At 43.7% G+C, this 18,036-nt stretch overlaps 1 protein-coding gene across 3 annotated transcripts; it reads right to left on the bottom strand.

Annotated features, from left to right (window-relative positions):
* Nucleotides 1–2,152: 2,152 nt before the first annotated feature.
* On the bottom strand, nucleotides 2,153–14,970 carry LOC117966483 (deoxycytidine kinase 2-like). 3 transcript variants are annotated; one of them, XM_059013719.1, is made up of 8 exons: nucleotides 14,840–14,970; nucleotides 11,288–11,519; nucleotides 10,481–10,593; nucleotides 8,766–8,959; nucleotides 7,283–7,430; nucleotides 5,576–5,691; nucleotides 4,385–4,484; nucleotides 2,153–3,645 (listed from the first exon to the last, which is right to left on the bottom strand). In XM_059013719.1, the coding sequence occupies exons 2-8, from the start codon at nucleotides 11,406–11,408 to the stop codon at nucleotides 3,607–3,609; spliced, it is 831 nt and encodes a 276-aa protein (XP_058869702.1). In that variant the 5' UTR covers nucleotides 11,409–11,519; nucleotides 14,840–14,970; the 3' UTR covers nucleotides 2,153–3,606. The 3 variants fall into 3 exon arrangements, with proteins under 3 accessions (XP_058869702.1, XP_058869703.1, XP_058869701.1); XM_059013720.1 differs by lacking the exon at nucleotides 14,840–14,970 and adding an exon at nucleotides 13,929–14,050; XM_059013718.1 differs by lacking the exon at nucleotides 14,840–14,970 and having other exon boundaries at nucleotides 11,288–11,924.
* Between the last annotated feature and the right edge of the window lie 3,066 nt (nucleotides 14,971–18,036).

Raw genomic sequence — 18,036 nt, 5'->3', positions numbered from 1 at the left:
GACAACCAGCAGTTAGGATTCTTCAGACAAGCTCAAAGTGGCTCAACGCCAGGTCAAAGCAAAATGATAAGAGCTCAATACTGGAGCGACAGAATCCGGAACCACGGAGAATGACTGCAAACACCTCAGTACCGAGAGGGGTGTAAAAAGGACATTTGAATCTACTTACTGTTTAAAAACAGCTTTGAGGGGCTCCCGAGTGGCGCATCCAGTAAAGGCGCTCCTCGCAGGATGTGCCCTATAGCCTGGAGATCGCAGGTTCGAGTCCAGGCTATGTCACAGCTGACCGTGACCGAGAGTTCCTAGGGGGCGGCGCACAATTGGCTGAGCGCTGCCCGGGTAGGGAGGGCTTAGGTCGGCAGGGGAATCCACGGCTCACCGCGCATCAGCGACCCCTGTGGCCGATAGGGCGCCTGTGGCTCTGCAGCGGAGCCGCCAGATCTGTGTTGTCCTCCGGCACTATAGGTCTGGTGGCGTTACTGTGGATCTGCAGTGCGAAAAATGACGGCTTGGAAGGAGCACGTTTCGGAGGACGCGTGTTCCAGCCTCCGTTTCCCGAGTCGGCGGGGGGGTTGCGAGCGGTGAGCCGGGATACAGATAATAATTGGGCATGCTAAATTGGGGTGAAAACCGGGGTAAAATAATTGGCGACGACTAAATTTAAAAAAATAAATAAATAAATAATAAATAAATAAATAAATAAATAAATAAATAAAAACAGCTTTGAGAGAAGTGTTAATTGTAGCTGTGGTTTGCCCCTACACTCGATCCCCAGCTCCACCCCACCCCACCGACCCACACACCCATCCCTCCAAAACGGACACCTCTTTGGTGCCCACAATTCAGGGATTGTCTTCACTCTCAAAGATATCTGAACATGCTGTAAATAAAAAGATTGTTTAAGCGTTGTTTTTTTTTCCTAGTCTATTGTAGATTGTATTCCGGCAAGCATATGGATTATAATAATAATAATATTATTATTATTATTATTATTATTATTATTATTATTATTAATAATAATAATAATAATAATAATAATAATAATGATAGTAATAATAATAATTAAACATATATATATAAAATAATAGGATCAACGTGTATTAAACTGTAGATACTAGAACAGTATATTGATGCAGATATAATTTGAGTTTTGTATATTTGAATTTTGTTCGGTTGTATTTTGGTTTAAGCTGTGCCATGTGATGATTTTATTATTGATGAAATTATGATTTTTTTAAATTATTATTATTGTTATTATTAGTAATATTTTGGGTTGTTTGATTGATTTTTTTTCTATTTTACTGTATTGTACACAGACATCTGGTATTATTATAGTCCTGATAACTTTGAAATCTGGTGGGTGTTTTAATAAATTTTATATTTATTTTTTGCACTCAAACATGATGTCTTTGTGTATTTATTTATATTTCTGTATTTTTCCACAGGGTATTGAAACGAACGTCTCTTTTCACATAGCTTTAAGCTAATTTATTTATAAATATCTTCTTAACAATTGCAAATTCCTAACGAATCCCCCGGTCTGAATCCCGCAGGATTAGCACTGGAATATCTTCTGCGTTTCCTCTGAGTTCTGAAGTCATTCATTGTGAATTCAGCCCCCCGTTAATTCATGTGGGTTTAATCACCCGGATTCATTCCATGCTCCTCTGTAATGAATGCTGTGGATCACATGTATAAGACATGCATTCATACCCTCTTGCTCCCCCATCTGGGGATTGTGAGAAGTGTTCATTCATAATGAATGCATGTCTTATTATTATTATTTGTTTATTTAGCAGACGCCTTTATCCAAGGTGACTTACAGAGACTAGGGTGTGTGAACTATGCATCAGCTGCAGAGTCACTTACAACTACGTCTCACCCGAAAGACGGAGCACAAGGAGGTTAAGTGACTTGCTCAGGGTCACACAATGAGTCAGTGGCTGAGGTGGGATTTGAACCGGGGACCTCCTGGTTACAAGCCCTTTTCTTTAACCACTGGACCACACAGCCTTATACATGTGATCCACAGCATTCATTACAGAGGAGCATGGAATGAATCCAGGTGATTAAACCCACATGAATTAAACCCAATGAATATTAAAATATTGTTTCATCCAGTACAAAGGAAAAAAAAACATTAAAAAAAGACTGTGCACAAAACATTGTTTTTATTTAATAAATGCACTAGCACCCAGATTACTATCCTGAGCAGTGGGTGTAGGGGAATGAGGGATGCGTACCATTTATAAATAATGACAACTCCAGCGATCCCAGAGTTTTAAAGAAGCACAGATCTCTAGTTTAAAAACGAAACTCACAGCGGGGTTCGATGAAACAGGCCAGCACTGCCAATGCAATTTCACATCCATTCACTCAGAAGCACAATATTATAGTAAAACCTGTGTTTAGGGGAATGGTAATGTTACAGGCATGTTTCGAAGTGTTCGGAGCCACCTCTAGCCAAGTTGAGAGTATTCCTCACGCACTCACAGAAAGAGTGCAAGAAAAAGTACACTCTCAACTTGATTACCGGTAGCTCCAAACACTTACAAATACATTACCAGTAGGGCTTCTGATTGGTGTGACTTTTCTCCTCTCCTTTAATTATTTTTTGTTTATTTAGCAGACGCCTTTATCCAAGGCGACTTACAGAGACTAGGGTGTGTGAACTATGCATCAGCTGCAGAGTCACTTACAACTACGTCTCACCAGAAAGACGGAGCACAAGGAGGTTAAGTGACTTGTTCAGGGTCACACAATGAGTCAGTGGCTGAGGTGGGATTTGAACCAGGGACCTCCTGATTACAAGCCCTTTTCTTTAACCACTGGACCACACAGCCCATTTTGTGTCTCTCAATCACAGCTGAGAAACGTGTCAATAGTAAAATTGATTTAATTTACGGTTTCTTTCTGCGAAACAGCTGAATGGGTTTTTAAAAAAATCGGCCAAGACTTCATTTTTCAGAACGTACAAACGAGATCGCGACATGTTGAGAAGCGGCTAATCTTTATCAAAGCTATCGAGGCAAATGAAGTATTTGAAGCCAGACACACTTTATTACAATCGTTCTGCCTGACTGTACTTACACTAATAAAGAGGAGTCACTTCTGCTTTGAACTGACAAAATAAGACTTAAGATTTTAAAAGACCATTTAGTTGTTTCACAGGGGGAAAAAAAAAAAAAAACCATAAATGAAATCGATCTGACTATGAAAGCGTTTCTTAGTGTGATTGAGATACACGAATAGCTCAACAGGTATCAATTGAATTTTTAAAGGGGAGTAGAAGACTCGGGGCAAAACACTGAAAACCAGAAGCCATAATTATAAGTCATTAAAACTAAAGACACAAAAACCTGATCTTAACACACTTACTCTGTTTCTAGAGAACCTGCTGTGGTTGAAACATTTCGAACGCTTTGTCGTTGACCTCCTGAGTGCGAGATCTACACTCTCTGCATTATAAAAGTAGCTGCTGTAATAGGGTCCAATAGGGACGTGGCTTGCGATGCTAATGAGAATTACGGGAATGAGGTTTCCCCTATCGTCAGCTGAGTGGAGGGGAATGTGTATCCCGTCCAAAACCTGGGCAGGTCCGCGTCGTCAGACTCGCAACCACAAACTGTCAAAGAAGTTCTTTACCTAAGAGACAGCAAGAATGAAAAGAGCAGAGATGATCAAATTTGTGAGGCAAAAAAAAAAACTCAATGTATTCCCATGCTGGCAGCCAGTTAGATTATTATTAGTATTTATCTCTTAGCAGACGCCTTTATCCAGGGCGACTTACAATTGTTACTAGATATCATATAATTTTTACATACAATTACCCATTTATACAGTTGGGTTTTTACTGTTTTTACTGCAATCTAGGTAAAGTACCTTGCTTAAGGGTACAGCAGCAGTGTCCCCCACCTGGGACCCTCCGGTCAAGAGTCCAGAGCCCTAACCACTACTCCACACTGCTGCCCTATACAGATTATACAGTAAATGATCTCAATTATCTAAAAAAATCCTATGCTGGAGCAAAGAACCATTCTGAATGATTGCATGCATCCTGCACAGGTTTGTTTCCATTGCTTTGTGTGTTTGTTACTCACAAAAGGGTTCCAGATTGTTGCTGGTTTTTTAACAGCAGTCCAGAAAGGTTGCATGCTTACAAAACATCATACAGCGGCCCTGTAAGGGTTTTTTTGGGGGACATGTGGAAGACTAGCAAGCAAATGCATGATCACCTCATATGAGGATGCCATTTCCCCCATATAAAGCAATGGAAATAAACTGAAAAATTCCAAATATATTTATTACGTGTCCAAAACTGCTTCAGCTGTTTTCTCCCAGCTGTTTTCAGTGTTTCCCTATGGGAGTGCTGAGTGTGCAGTACCTGCTTCACCAGCTTCTCCTGCACGGCCTGGTCCTGCTCAAACTCCTCGTTCACATCCAGCACCAGCACTGGGGTGCTCTTCAGGTGATCGAAGTGCAGCCTGGAACAAACAAGCAGTACAGGGCTGGGTGTGCAGACCTGTGTGCGTGTGTGTGGAGTGCAGGGGTGTGTGTGTGTGTGAGTGTGTGTGTGTGTGGAGTGCAGGTGTGTGTGTGAGTGTGAGTGTGTGTGTGTGTGGAGTGCAGGGGTGTGTGTGTGTGAGAGTGTGTGTGAGTGTGTGAGTGTGTGTGTGTGGAGTGCAGGGTGAGTGTGTGTGTGTGTGGAGTGCAGGGTGAGTGTGTGTGTGAGTGGAGTACAGGGTGTGTGTGTGTGTGAGTGTGTGTGAGTGAGTGCGTTTGTGTGTGGAGTGCAGTGTGTGTGTGTGCGTGTGTGTGTGAGTGAGTGCGTGTGTGTGTGAGTGGAGTGCAGGGTGTGTGTGTGTGTGTGGAGTGTAGTGTGTGTGCGGAATGCAGGGGTGTGTGTGTGTGTGTGTGTGTGGAGTGCAGGGTGTGTGTGTGTGTGTGTGGAGTGTAGTGTGTGTGCGGAATGCAGGGGTGTGTGTGTGTGTGTGTGTGTGAGTGAGTGCGTGTGTGTGTGAGTGGAGTGCAGGGTGTGTGTGTGTGTGTGGAGTGTAGTGTGTGTGCGGAATGCAGGGGTGTGTGTGTGTGTGTGTGTGTGGAGTGCAGTGTGTGTGTGTGCGTGTGTGTGTGTGTGGAGTGCAGGGTGTGTGTGTGTGTGAGTGGAGTGCAGGGTGTGTGTGTGTGAGTGTGCGTGTGTGTGTGCAATGCAGTGTATTCACAATGTGGTTTTCTCAATACGCCAGTTCTCATGCTGGGTTGTAGTGTGCAGTGTATAGTGTGCAGTGTATAGTGTGCAGTGTGCAGCATATATTGTGCAGTGTATAGTGTGCAGTGAGCAGCGTGCAGTGCAAAGTGTGCAGGGTGCAGTGTATAGTGTGCACTGTATAGTGTGCAGCGTGCAGTGTATAGTGTGCAGTGAGCAGCGTGCAGTGCAAAGTGTGCAGGGTGCAGTGTATAGTGTGCAGTATATAGTGTGCAGCGTTCAGTGTGCAGCGTTCAGTGTATAGCGTGCAGTGTGCAGCGTATAGTGTGCAATGTGCAGTGTGCAGTGTGCAGTGCTCTACTGACTCACGGTGTTGTTTTCTCAATCAGCCAGTCCTCATGCTGGCTGTGCAGTCTCTCCAGATACTGCAGGTCGACGCTCCTCTCCTCCTGTCTGGCTCTCCGGCCCAGCCGCTCCAGACACTTCTGCAACAAAGCGGGCAAAACACACTGTCAATTCAAACACACACACACACACACACACAGAGTCAATTCAAACACACACACACACACACACAGAGTCAATTCAAACACACACACACACACACACAGAGTCAATTCAAACACACACACACACACAGAGTCAATTCAAACACACACACACACACACACAGTCAATTCAAACACACACACACACACACACAGAGTCAATTCAAACACACACACACACACACACAGAGTCAATTCAAACACACACACACACACACACACACACACACAGAGTCAATTCAAACACACACACACACACACACAGAGTCAATTCAAACACAAACACACACACACACACACAGAGTCAATTCAAACACACACACACACACACACAGAGTCAATTCAAACACACACACACACACACACACACACAGAGTCAATTCAAACACACACACACACACACACACACAGTCAATTCAAACACACACACACAGAGTCAATTCAAACACACACAGTCAATTCAAACACACACACACACACACACAGAGTCAATTCAAACACACACACACACACACACACACACAGAGTCAATTCAAACACACACACACACACACAGAGTCAATTCAAACACACACACACACACACACACACAGAGTCAATTCAAACACACACACACACAGAGAGTCAATTCAAACACACACACACACACACAGAGTCAATTCAAACACACACACACACACACAGAGTCAATTCAAACACACACACACACACAGAGTCAATTCAAACACACACACACACACACACACAGAGTCAATTCAAACACACACACACACACACAGAGTCAATTCAAACACACACACACACACACAGAATCAATTCAAACACACACACACACACACACACACACAGAGTCAATTCAAACACACACACACACACACAGAGTCAATTCAAACACACACACACACACAGAGTCAATTCAAACACACACACACAGAGTCAATTCAAACACACACACACACAGAGTCAATTCAAACACACACACACACACACAGAGTCAATTCAAACACACACAGAGTCAATTCAAACACACACAGTCAATTCAAACACACACTGTCAATTCAAACACACACACACACACAGAGTCAATTCAAACAGTCAATTCAAACACACACACACACACAGGCAATTCAAACACACACACACAGTCAATTCAAACACACATACACACACTGTCAATTCAAACACACACTGAAGTGTGTGTGTGTGTGTGTTTGAATTGACTGTGTGTGTTTGAATTGACTGTGTGTATGTGTGTGCGTTTGTTTGAATTGACTCTGTGTGTGTGTGTGTGTGTGTGTGTAGTCCCTGTACCTGTGTAATGCTTTTATGTGTGTGTGTGTAGGGATGAAAATAAGACTCCTGTTGCAGAGCAGTGTGATCCATTCCTGGTTTCACTATGAGTTTAATCAGACACACCTGAGCTTGTTACCTACACACTGTGGCTAATCAAGCTTGTAGTAAAACCTGGAATGGGTGAAGCTGCTATGCAGTAGGAGTCTGATTCCCATGCCTGGTGTGAGCACTGTACCTGTGGATCTGCTCTCAGGTAGACGATGCCTTCCAGTTCAATCTTCTTGCTGAACTGCTGGACCAGGAAGCTGTGCCAATCCTGGTAGATGGCCCACTCTGTCTCGTTGATGCAGCCCATCTCAAACAGGTTCACTGCAAACACATACCTGCAGGCAGAGACAATCAGCCCAGCTCAAACAGGAGACACTGCAAACACATACCTGCAGGCAGAGGCAATCAGCCCAGCTCAAACAGGAGACACTGCAAACACATACCTGCAGGCAGAGACAGCGAGCATGGTGCTTTGATAGGGGGACCCCCGGGGATCCAGATAATGTAGGGTGTCAGTGGTTGCAATCACAGGGTTGTGCTTTATATTGTCTAGCGACCCCCCCTTTATTAAACGGCCAGCATTTTTAACATATTGGCTACATCCGGGCTCCTGCAAACAAAGTGTCATATCTCAGCCCTGCCAAGGATCTTACAAACGGACACCCCACCTTACTCTGATCTCCAGGGCCCCCTCTGCCAAAGCAACATGAGGAAAACTGTAATCCTTACGGGGGCAAGAAATCCTTTAAGGAATTCTATGTTGTTGTTTGGTCCCTGGGTATTGACTCACGGTGCGGTTTTCTCAATGAGCCACTCCTCGTGCCAGCTGTGCAGTGTGCAGTGCATAGTGTGCAGTGCATAGTGTGCTTGCTGGGCGTGTGCAGTGTGCAGTGCTGGGTGTGTGCAGCGTATAGTGTGATGTGTTGGGTGTGTGCAGTGTATAGTGTACAGTGTATAGTGTGGAGAGTGCAGTGTATAGCGTGGAGTGTGCAGTGTATAGTGTGGAGTGTGCAGTGTAGTGTGGAGTGTGCAGTGTATAGTGTGGAGTGTGCAGTGTATAGTGTGGAGTGTATAGTGTGGAGTGTGCAGTGTATAGTGTGGTGTGTGCAGTGTAGTGTATAGTGTGCAGTGTATAGTGTGGAGTGTGCAGTGTATAGTGTGGAGTGTATAGTGTGGAGTGTACAGTGTAGTGTATAGTGTGCAGTGTATAGTGTGGAGTGTGCAATGTAGTGTATAGTGTGCAGTGTGGAGTGTAAAGTGTGCAGTGTGCAGTGTATAGTGTACAGTGTATAGTGTGCAGTGTGGAGTGTGCAGTGTATAGTGTAGTGTATAGTGTACAGTGTATAGTGTGCAGTGTATAGTGTGCAGTGTATAGTGTGCAATGTGGAGTGTGCAGTGTATAGTGTAGTGTATAGTGTACAGTGTATAGTGTACAGTGTATAGTGTGCAGTGTATAGTGTGCAGTGTATAGTGTGCAGTGTGGAGTGTGCAGTGAATAGTGTAGTGTATAGTGTACAGTGTATAGTGTGCAGTGTATAGTGTGCAGTGTATAGTGTGGAGTGAGCAGTGTATAGTGTACAGTGTAGTGTGGAGTGTGCAGTGTATAGTGTGCAGTGTACAGTGTATAATATGCAGTGTGCAGTGTATAGTGTGCAGTGTGAAGGGTTTACCTGTCGCTGTAGACAGAGCGCTCGAAGATCTGCAGCGGCCTCTCGAGCTCCAGCAGGCTGGGCGGAGGAGCCTCCAGCTGGGCTCGGAGGCGGCTCATGCAGGAGAAGCTCTGGAAGGTGTAGGACCAGCGGGTGGGGTCTTGGTACATGATCTGCAGCAGGTTACTGACGCTCTGCTGGGAGCCCGACACCCCCTGAGAGAGAGGGAGAGGGGAGGAGAGGAGGTGGGAAGGAAAAGGGAGAGGGGAGGGGAGAGGGAGAGCACAGAAGAGGAGGTGGGAAAGGGAGAGGGGAAGGGGAGGGGAGAGGGAGAGCAGAGGAGAGGAGGTGGGAAAGGGAGAGGGGAGGGGAGGGGAGAGGGAGAGCAGAGGAGAGGAGGTGGGAAAGGGAGAGGGGAGGGGAGGGGAGAGGGAGAGCAGAGGAGAGGAGGTGGGGAAGGGAGAGGGAGAAGGGGAGGGGAGAGGGAGAGCACAGGAGAGGAGGTGGGAAAGGGAGAGGGACAAGGGGAGGGGAGAGGGAGAGCAGAGGAGAGGAGGTGGGAAAGGGAGAGGGGAGGGGAGGGGAGAGGGAGAGCAGAGGAGAGGAGGTGGGGAAGGGAGAGGGAGAAGGGGAGGGGAGAGGGAGAGCAGAGGAGAGGAGGTGGGAAAGGGGGAGGGGAGGGGAGAGGGAGAGCAGAGGAGAGGAGGTGGGGAAGGGAGAGGGAGAAGGGGAGGGGAGAGGGAGAGCAGAGGAGAGGAGGTGGGAAAGGGAGAGGGACAAGGGGAGGGGAGAGGGAGAGCAGAGGAGAAGAGGTGGGAAAGGGAGAGGGGAGGGGAGAGGGAGAGCAGAGGAGAGGAGGTGGGGAAGGGAGAGGGGGAAGGGGAGGGGAGAGGGTCAGGGACAGGGATGGAAAAGAGGAGAATGAGAAAGAGGGCAGGGGTGAGGGGAAAGGGGGAGAAGGGGACAGGTGGGTAGGGAAGGCAAGTGGGGTGGGGAGGGGAGGGAGATGAGAGCGGGGTGAGAGGTAAAGAAGAGTTAGGGGAGAAAGGGAGACAAGATATTTTGAGATTTAAATTACTTTTAGAAAAACAGATTTCGTAATCGTAATTACTTGTAATCTGGATAAATGTAATCCAACAGCGACATGTTTTGAAAAACCAGATCAGAACGATCCAGATAAAAGTAATCTCGATCACAAAATATTGGATTACAAAAATCCGGATCACTGTTATCCAGAAAAGTTTCAAAAGTTTCTAAAGTTTTGAAAAACCGTCCGGAGATGTTGCAGCACAGCCCTGTGGCAGCTACACTGTGGGAGCCTTCGTTCTGAAGCTATACCCCTCTCCGAGGTGTTCCAGCACAGCCCTGTGGCAGCTACGCTGTGGGAGCCTTCGTTCTGAAGCTATACCCCTCTCCGAGGTGTTCCAGCACAGCCCTGTGGCAGCTACGCTGTGGGAGCCTTCGTTCTGAAGCTATACCCCTCTCAGAGGTGCAGCAGCACAGCCCTGTGGCAGCTACGCTGTGGGAGCCTTCGTTCTGAAGCTATACCCCTCTCTGAGGTGTTCCAGCACAGCCCTGTAGCACGCTGTGGGAGCCTTCGTTCTGAAGCTATACCCCTCTCCGAGGTGTAGCAGTGCAGCCCTGTGGCAGCTGCGCTGTGGGAGCCTTCGTTCTGAAGCTATACCCCTCTCCGAGGTGCTGCAGCGCAGCCCTGTGCTAATCTCCCTTTCGCTCACCTCCCTGGACTCGCAGATCTGAAGATTCTGCCACTTGCTCAGGGGCTCTGGAATCACTTCCCACTGTTTCTCCACCTTCTTAAGCAGGCGGACAAAGGTGGACTTCCCGACGGCTAGAAAAACAAGATCGATAACTGATTAAACGATGCCCCCTAGCGGTCCTGTCCAGCTATGTCGAAGGAACGATATTATTATATAAACATTATGTTATACCCGTTAACAAAACAATAGGAGGCTGTGTGGTCCAGTGGTTAAAGAAAAGGGGCTTGTAACCAGGCGGTCCCCGGTTCAAATCCCACCTCAGCCACTGACTCATTGTGTGACCCTGAGCAAGTCACTTAACCTCCTTGTGCTCCGTCTTTCGGGTCAGTTGTAACTGACTCTGCAGCTGATGCATAGTTCACACACCCTAGTCTCTGTAAGTCGCCTTGGATCAAGGCGTCTGCTAAATAAACACATAATAAACAATACAAAAATAAATAACAGGATAGTTAACAAATGAATCGGGGAGGCAAGAGCAACTGCTAATTTCTAACCTTCATTATTATTATTATTATTATTATTATCAGGAGGTTGTACAGATTGATTCCCATTATATTCTGTTATTTAAATGTGTAATAAGGAGAGTATATCGGGCTTATGTCCCTGTGTGTGATTACGTCACCTACCAGCCCTGCTGCTGCCTTGCCCCGTGCACGCTACACTATGGACTTATAAAATACAATTCTTATAATTGTGAATAATAATAATAATAATAATAATAATAATAATAATAATAATAATAATAATAATAATAATAATACTTACCAATGTTCCCTTCAATTGACACCCTTTTGAGCCGGCTCGAACCGCTGTCCTGGTCGGTATCGGTGAGCCGGGAACCCAGTTTCGAGTTGCAAACGCGTTTGACAGGCGGATGTTCCTTCATTCCCGAACCGGGTCCGGTCCGAAGAATAGAAAACCCAGAGAAATGTCTGCTCTGCCCCGAAAAGGACCCCGTCACTTCGGGTCTAGCGTTCAATCTGTACGACAACCGTTTCTGGAATAATAATAATATTGAACCCCGAACAGGCATGTTAGTGCAAACTGAGCCGCTCAGTGTGAATAATCTCACTGCTCGAATTAAACACGGAGAATTTAAACTGCGCAATGCAAGTGTCACCGTGCACAGTGTAGTATGAGACGTAATCAACGCGTGTCCGTGTGTTTATTCATTTTAAAAAAAGGAAAAACATATTTAAAAAATACATATTTAAACAAAGGTATTTTAAATAGAATTTAAGACGTTGGAATCTGTAGCTGTGTACTGTGATGTGGCCGGCTTGTTATGTCAGCTCATATTGTTAATTCATCTGCTGTGCAATGTGTGTTACAGTTGATACAGCCGGATGTTTTTAGCGTCGCTGCTTCCAGGTTACACAGCAAGAGTGAAAAAAAAAATCACAAAGGATATTCTATGGTCTGCCTGTGTTTTAATATTTATTTTTACTGCCTTCTAGCGGCTTAAAAGTGCACTGCACCACAAATGGCTTGTGTAAAAAAAAGGTGTGACGTAGTAAAACCAGGAATGGATCAAGCTCCAATGCAACAGGAGTCTTATTTCCATCCCTGTTATCTTCATAGAAAAATTGTTCCCAGAACTGAAAGCATTTTTTTCGTCCATCTGTTTGTAAGCCACGAAAAAAAAGGTTGTGTTATTCATTTCTTAGCAGACGCCCTTATCCAGGGCGACTTACAATTGTTACATGATATCACATTATTTTTACATACAATTCCCCATTTATACAGTTGGGTTTTTACTGGAGCAATCTAGGTAAAGTACCTTGCTCAAGGGTACAGCACGACCTTCCAGTCAAGAGACCCTCCAGTCAAGAGTCCAGAGCCCTAACCACTACTCCACACTGTTGTATGAATGAAACGTTCATTGGATATTTTAAATACTAAATACATAAATAATGAGAGAATCCGAAGTGTCTGTGTAATGTTTTTTTCTCAAATCCATATGGTAATGCTTGTAAAACTGTAATGTATTCCTCACCAACTATGCTACCCAGCTCCTGGTCCAGGCCCTGGTACTCTCCCGCCTAGACTACTGCAACTCCCTCCTGGCTGGCCTCCCTGCGTCCGCCACCCGTCCGCTCCAGCTCATCCAGAACTCTGCTGCCCGCCTGGTGTTCTCTCTGCCTCGCTTCGCCCACGCTACTCCACTACTCCGCTCGCTCCACTGGCTCCCGATCACCGCTCGCATCCAGTTCAAGACTCTTGTACTAGCCTATAGATGCCTTGACCAGACTGCACCCAGCTACCTCCAGACCCTCATCTCTCCCTACACCCCCACTCAACCTCTCCGCTCCGCCTGCACTAGAAGACTAGCTCTACCTCCACTACGCTCCCCTGCCTCCAGAGCCCGCTCCTTCTCCACCCTTGATCCGCAGTGGTGGAATGACCTTCCTGCAGATGTCAGGACTGCCCAGTCCCTGACCACATTCCTGCGCCTCCTCAAGACTCACCTCTTCAAAGAGCACCTGTAGAACTCCTCTGTTTGTATCCTGGGACACTATCACCCTTCATGTAAATGTGCTTTATTTTGCTCTTATCTGCCCCCTATTTTACTGCATTTAATCCTGTACTTCAGAATACTGTAATCTGCCAAGTGTTTAACCTGTAGTACTTTGTATTTAATCACATCCTGATGTAACTATCACTATTTAATCATATCCTGATGTAACTATCACTATTATCTGCTGTATTATTGAATTGTGGTTTGTCACACTTGTACTTTGCTTGAACAAAAGTTATTGTATTTCTTGCTCTTATTGTATTACTTGTATTGTAACACTTGAAATGTATTTGCTTACGATTGTAAGTCGCCCTGGATAAGGGCGTCTGCTAAGAAATAAATAAATAAATAAATAAATAAATAAATAAATAAATAATAATAATAATAATAATAATAATAATAATAATAATAACCTCCTCTACTACAGCGGCTGAAGACAAGTGTGGGACACTATAACGTTTAAAAAATACCAGCGTTAAACCAGGGATGGAAGCAAGACTCCTATTGTATAGCAGTTTTTCCAGGTTTTAATATGTGCTTGATTAGCCACAGTGTACAGGTAGCAAGCTCATGTATATCTGGGTCAAACTGCTATGCAATGGGACTCTAATTTCAATCCCTGGTTAAACTTTAAAAGCAACACTTCTGAATGCAAAACTTCTCTTCCGCAATACTGTTTTTATAATTATTTTTCAGCGTCACTTTTGTTGGCAGACAGTTTCAGACAGTACTGTTTCAAAAGCATGCCCCGTGACTCGTGGAACTAACGAAACCGTGCTCAAACCGGATGCCCGATTTTAACCATTTTTAAGCTAGCTTTAGATCTGTCATCACAAACAGTTCTTCGCCGGTTTGTCACAATCGAGAGAATTGCAAACAACACTTTACCTGCAAGGGTCTCTATTATCGTGAGCTGCACCTGCACTAGCCTGACCGTTTGAAATCGTCACGCTGTCTTGCTGTGAATAACATTCTGAACTGCAGAAGAATCCGGTTCGGTTTCTGTTGATGTCTCTGGCGTTGGTGGTTTAGCTATTTTCCTGTAGAAAAAAAAAAACTCCAAACGTAGCTGTCTTTTTGCTGTTTTAACAGGGCTACGTCAAATTCACTCCGTTTTTTAGAACATATTTTCGCTGACTGAAAAAGTGAAAGTCTCACACGAGAACAAATATAACGGTGAAGGGTCTTAGACACACTTTGGTGATGTTATTAAGGTCTGACAGTTTGAAATAAACTGCGCACTTACATATTCTCTATAACGAATATATATATATATATATATATATATATATATATATATATATATATATATATATATATATATATATATATATATATATATATATATATATTATTTTTAAAATAATAAACCCTGGCAGCAGTGGCGCAGCCAGGATTTTTTTTCGGTAGGGGACGGAAATTGTAACTTTTTTTAAGGTGAGTAATCACAGTGATGCAGGCAACCTGATTTCTTGTTTGTGCATTGACGTTTTATTTTCGAAAAATAAAGAACATTTTTTTTAACAGAAGATCCAATAACCAAATACACTGTTGTGCAAAATAGTTAAAAAGAGAGATTCAGTTCAGAACACTTCCGTTTAAAAACGAAAAAGGAAATACGAAGCAAAGGACTTGACATTAACATCATTTTTCAATTTCACATTATGATAATAAATACAAATAACTCTATATAATTCCATTCGTATTTACGGTTGTTCATTTCTGTTAACTAACATGTTGTGTTCAAAGCCAAGCAAACCGTTTTATTTAATCTCACAAATCCTGACTAATTTAATTACCGTTTGACTGGCGCAGGACTGCCGGTGGTATAGCTGCTAGTTAGCTGTCTTCAGACGGTTCATCAACAGTTTTCTGCCGTTTAGAAAAATTAGGGCGACCAAAACAAATAGCTAATTTTTGAATTTTTTTCCCTTTCCCCTATAGCTGTCAGGCCATAGGCTACTTCGCTTCTTTCGCTCAGTGTTACGTCACGTTGCGCATCCGTTTGTACTGTAAAGTGTAAAAGCGGTGTGCATTGCTTATATGAGATAGATAAAGTAACTACGAGCGGACACGGTGCCAGATCACGCTGAGTGATCCTCTCCCTGCAGTGGCGGAGGAAGAGGAAGATGGGTCCCATTGCAGGACCTTATTGTGGACCCCCCCCCCTCCAAACGTTAATTTAACCCTTATTTATAAACATCAAACATATCAAATCAAGTGTTCAATATTGAACTATATTTAATTGTCACAATGTTAGCATGTTTGAAACAGTGCGTAATAAGAACGTTTTCTACTCGCCTGCTTTATTTTGCTTACATCTTTACATCCAACACTATTTTTTAATCATAAACGAACAGGTTTAATCACCAATCCTAACAGGATTCCCCAATTCTACGATCACAGAAATTATTACAGAATTCAGAATTCTGCACAGACATTAAGAGAAAGTGTCTCACATAGCCTATACAGTAATCATAGCCTGTGCGTTACATGCATCTGTGTGGGGTTCAGAGAGTGCAGCTTGCTTATGTATTCTCATTGGCTGATAGAAACGCGGTACATAAAAAGTTCGCTCCGTGAGCGAAAAGAAAAATCCGCACCGCCCCCCCCCCCCGCCTCCCCCCCTACGCGTCGCCACTGCCCGTGACGCACGACAAGGACCGCCAGTACCCACTGAAGCAAATTAGTTACAAAGGTCTTGCTGTTACAAATTATTTTATGATATTGTTATATAGTGCTTAGTTATTTAAATATATATATATATATATATATATATATATATATATATATATATATATATATGGGCAGCAGTGTGGAGTAGTGGTTAGGGCTCTGGACCGGATGGTCGTGGGTTCAGTCCCAGGTGGGGGACACTGCTGCAATACCCTTGAGCAAGGTACTTTACCTAGATTGCTCCAGTAAAAACCCAACTGTATAAATGGGTAATATGTAAAGCAGGCCTAAAATGTGGCGCAATGCTTGTTTGGCAAGACTATATATAATTCAGTAACACGCCAAAGATGGTTGAATGCTTGTTACTACTCCGATTTGGCTTGCTAAATGACAAATTATTAGTATGATTATTATTATTTATTACTATTGAGATAAAAGGCATACACGGAAATAATGTGACACTATAAATAGATTATATGGAACTGTAGCCTGCACTCAGAACGGCTACCGGGATATACAGTAATCCGTGATTTGTAGCAGAAGTTTCTTATTAACACAGGCAGGCGCATCACACAGGGCGAGGCGATTCGACACACAGGCGGAGGGCGGGCGCGAACCCGAACCCGGGACCTTTCGCATAAAGCATAGCACCGATACCGCTGTGCAAAACAGCCGGTTTGCGCCCGCCATTCGTCTGTGTGTGAATTGCCTCGCCCTGTGTGATGCGCCTGGCTGCGTTAACAGAGATCGGTACAATATATATATTTTTCTCAATGCAGCACAGTATCAATTTTGTGTGTGTGTATATATATATATATATATATATATATATATATATATATATATATATATATATATATATATATATATATATATTATTGACTACCAGTATTTCGACTTTATGTTATGGTGCATCAACGATCTTAGTATTTGTGGATGAGAACAGTATTTTGTGTTTGTAAAAACAAGCAGCTAAAATAAATGATCGTCATTTTAAGGTAAAGACACACACTTCTGTAGCTATGCCGTAGCGTGCAACATAAACAATGGTGGCAGAACATGCTATAATAATAACTCCATATCATATCCAGCATGGACAGTAATGAATGCTACATTTTCAGTCAAGCTTGTCAAACAGTTTCTTTTAAAAAAAAACAAACAAAAACAAAAAAAACACATGCCTGGGTCATGAGACTCTTAAAAGTCAAGCATTCACTTGTTAAATAGCATTTGTTTTTGGGATGTTTGCCACTATTTGAAGTCATCTCTCCAGGCAAAAACAGACCTTGTGGTTAGTTTCTGCTTTGAGTTCTGCATTTCATACCACGGGCTCACAGGCACATGACACCAACGGCAAGCCATTTTGGCATTTAATATAATTATTGATATTAATGTAGCTTTGCATACCAGTCTTTTTAAAGGTGCAGGAAACTACCAAGTCTCAAAAAACACAGTCCACATGCATATGAAATATGAGCTCCAATCACAGTCTAATGATAGACACACACATGTATGGCATATCTATTGACTGTTTATAAACATGTAACTAAACTTCATATTAATTAAATACTTATTTATGCCACTCAAAATGGAGCGCTATCCAAATTATTCAGTCTTGTGTTAGTTCACTATTTCCAAGTGCAGGACATTTAATTCTCACATTCTTTTTATATCAACAATTCTATTTTTAATATCAAAACAAAAGGTACAATTTTTATGTAACAAATTCAAGAGGAAAAAAGAGAGAGGGAGAGGGAAGAGGAGAGGTCGTGTGCTAAGCCAGTGGTTCTCAGCCCTGGTCCTGGGGTACCACTGCCCTGCTGGTTTTTATTCCAACCAAGCTCTCAATTACTTAATTGAACCCTTAATTGAACAAATACCAGCAGGGCAGTGGTCCCCCAGAATTAGAATTGAGAACCACTATGCTAAGCTAGTGTGTGTGGAGTCTGCATTAAAACACTGAACTCCTTAAGCACTGAAGGACTAACAGTACACATTGCGTTGTATTGCATGGCTGTATACAGGACTGATTGATTTGCAGCACTTGAATGTTAGTGACTGTATGAAAAGGCACGGTAACAACAGTAATGTTTACTGCAAGCTGTCCTCTTGACGAGGAACAGCAAAGAGACCAAGGACCTGATTTACTCTTGATATGGGCAGCAGTGTGGAGTAGTGGTTAGGGCTCTGGACTCTTGACCGGAGGGTCGTGGGTTCAATCCCAGGTGGGGGACACTGCTGCTGTACCCTTGAGCAAAGTACTTTACCTAGATTGCTCCAGTAAAAACCCAGCTGTGTAAATGGGTAATTGTATGTAAAA

Source organism: Acipenser ruthenus, chromosome 46 (genome assembly GCF_902713425.1).
Source record: "Acipenser ruthenus chromosome 46, fAciRut3.2 maternal haplotype, whole genome shotgun sequence".
In the NCBI taxonomy this organism is placed as follows: Eukaryota; Metazoa; Chordata; class Actinopteri; order Acipenseriformes; family Acipenseridae; genus Acipenser; species Acipenser ruthenus.
The sequence above is the reverse complement of the archived record's forward strand: the minus strand, read 5'-3'. Positions and strand labels throughout refer to the sequence as shown.

Excerpts from the sequence above, each read along its gene's own strand:
- LOC117966483 (XM_059013718.1), bottom strand. The coding sequence starts at position 11,555 with ATGCCTGTTCGGGGTTCAATATTATTATTATTCCAGAAACGGTTGTCG. Across the intron at positions 7,431-8,765 it reads CGCTCTGTCTACAGCGACAG|GTATGTGTTTGCAGTGAACC; the intron begins GTAAACCCTTCA and ends CTCTGCCTGCAG. Across the intron at positions 4,485-5,575 it reads CTGATTGAGAAAACAACACC|GCTGCACTTCGATCACCTGA; the intron begins GTGAGTCAGTAG and ends TGTTTGTTCCAG.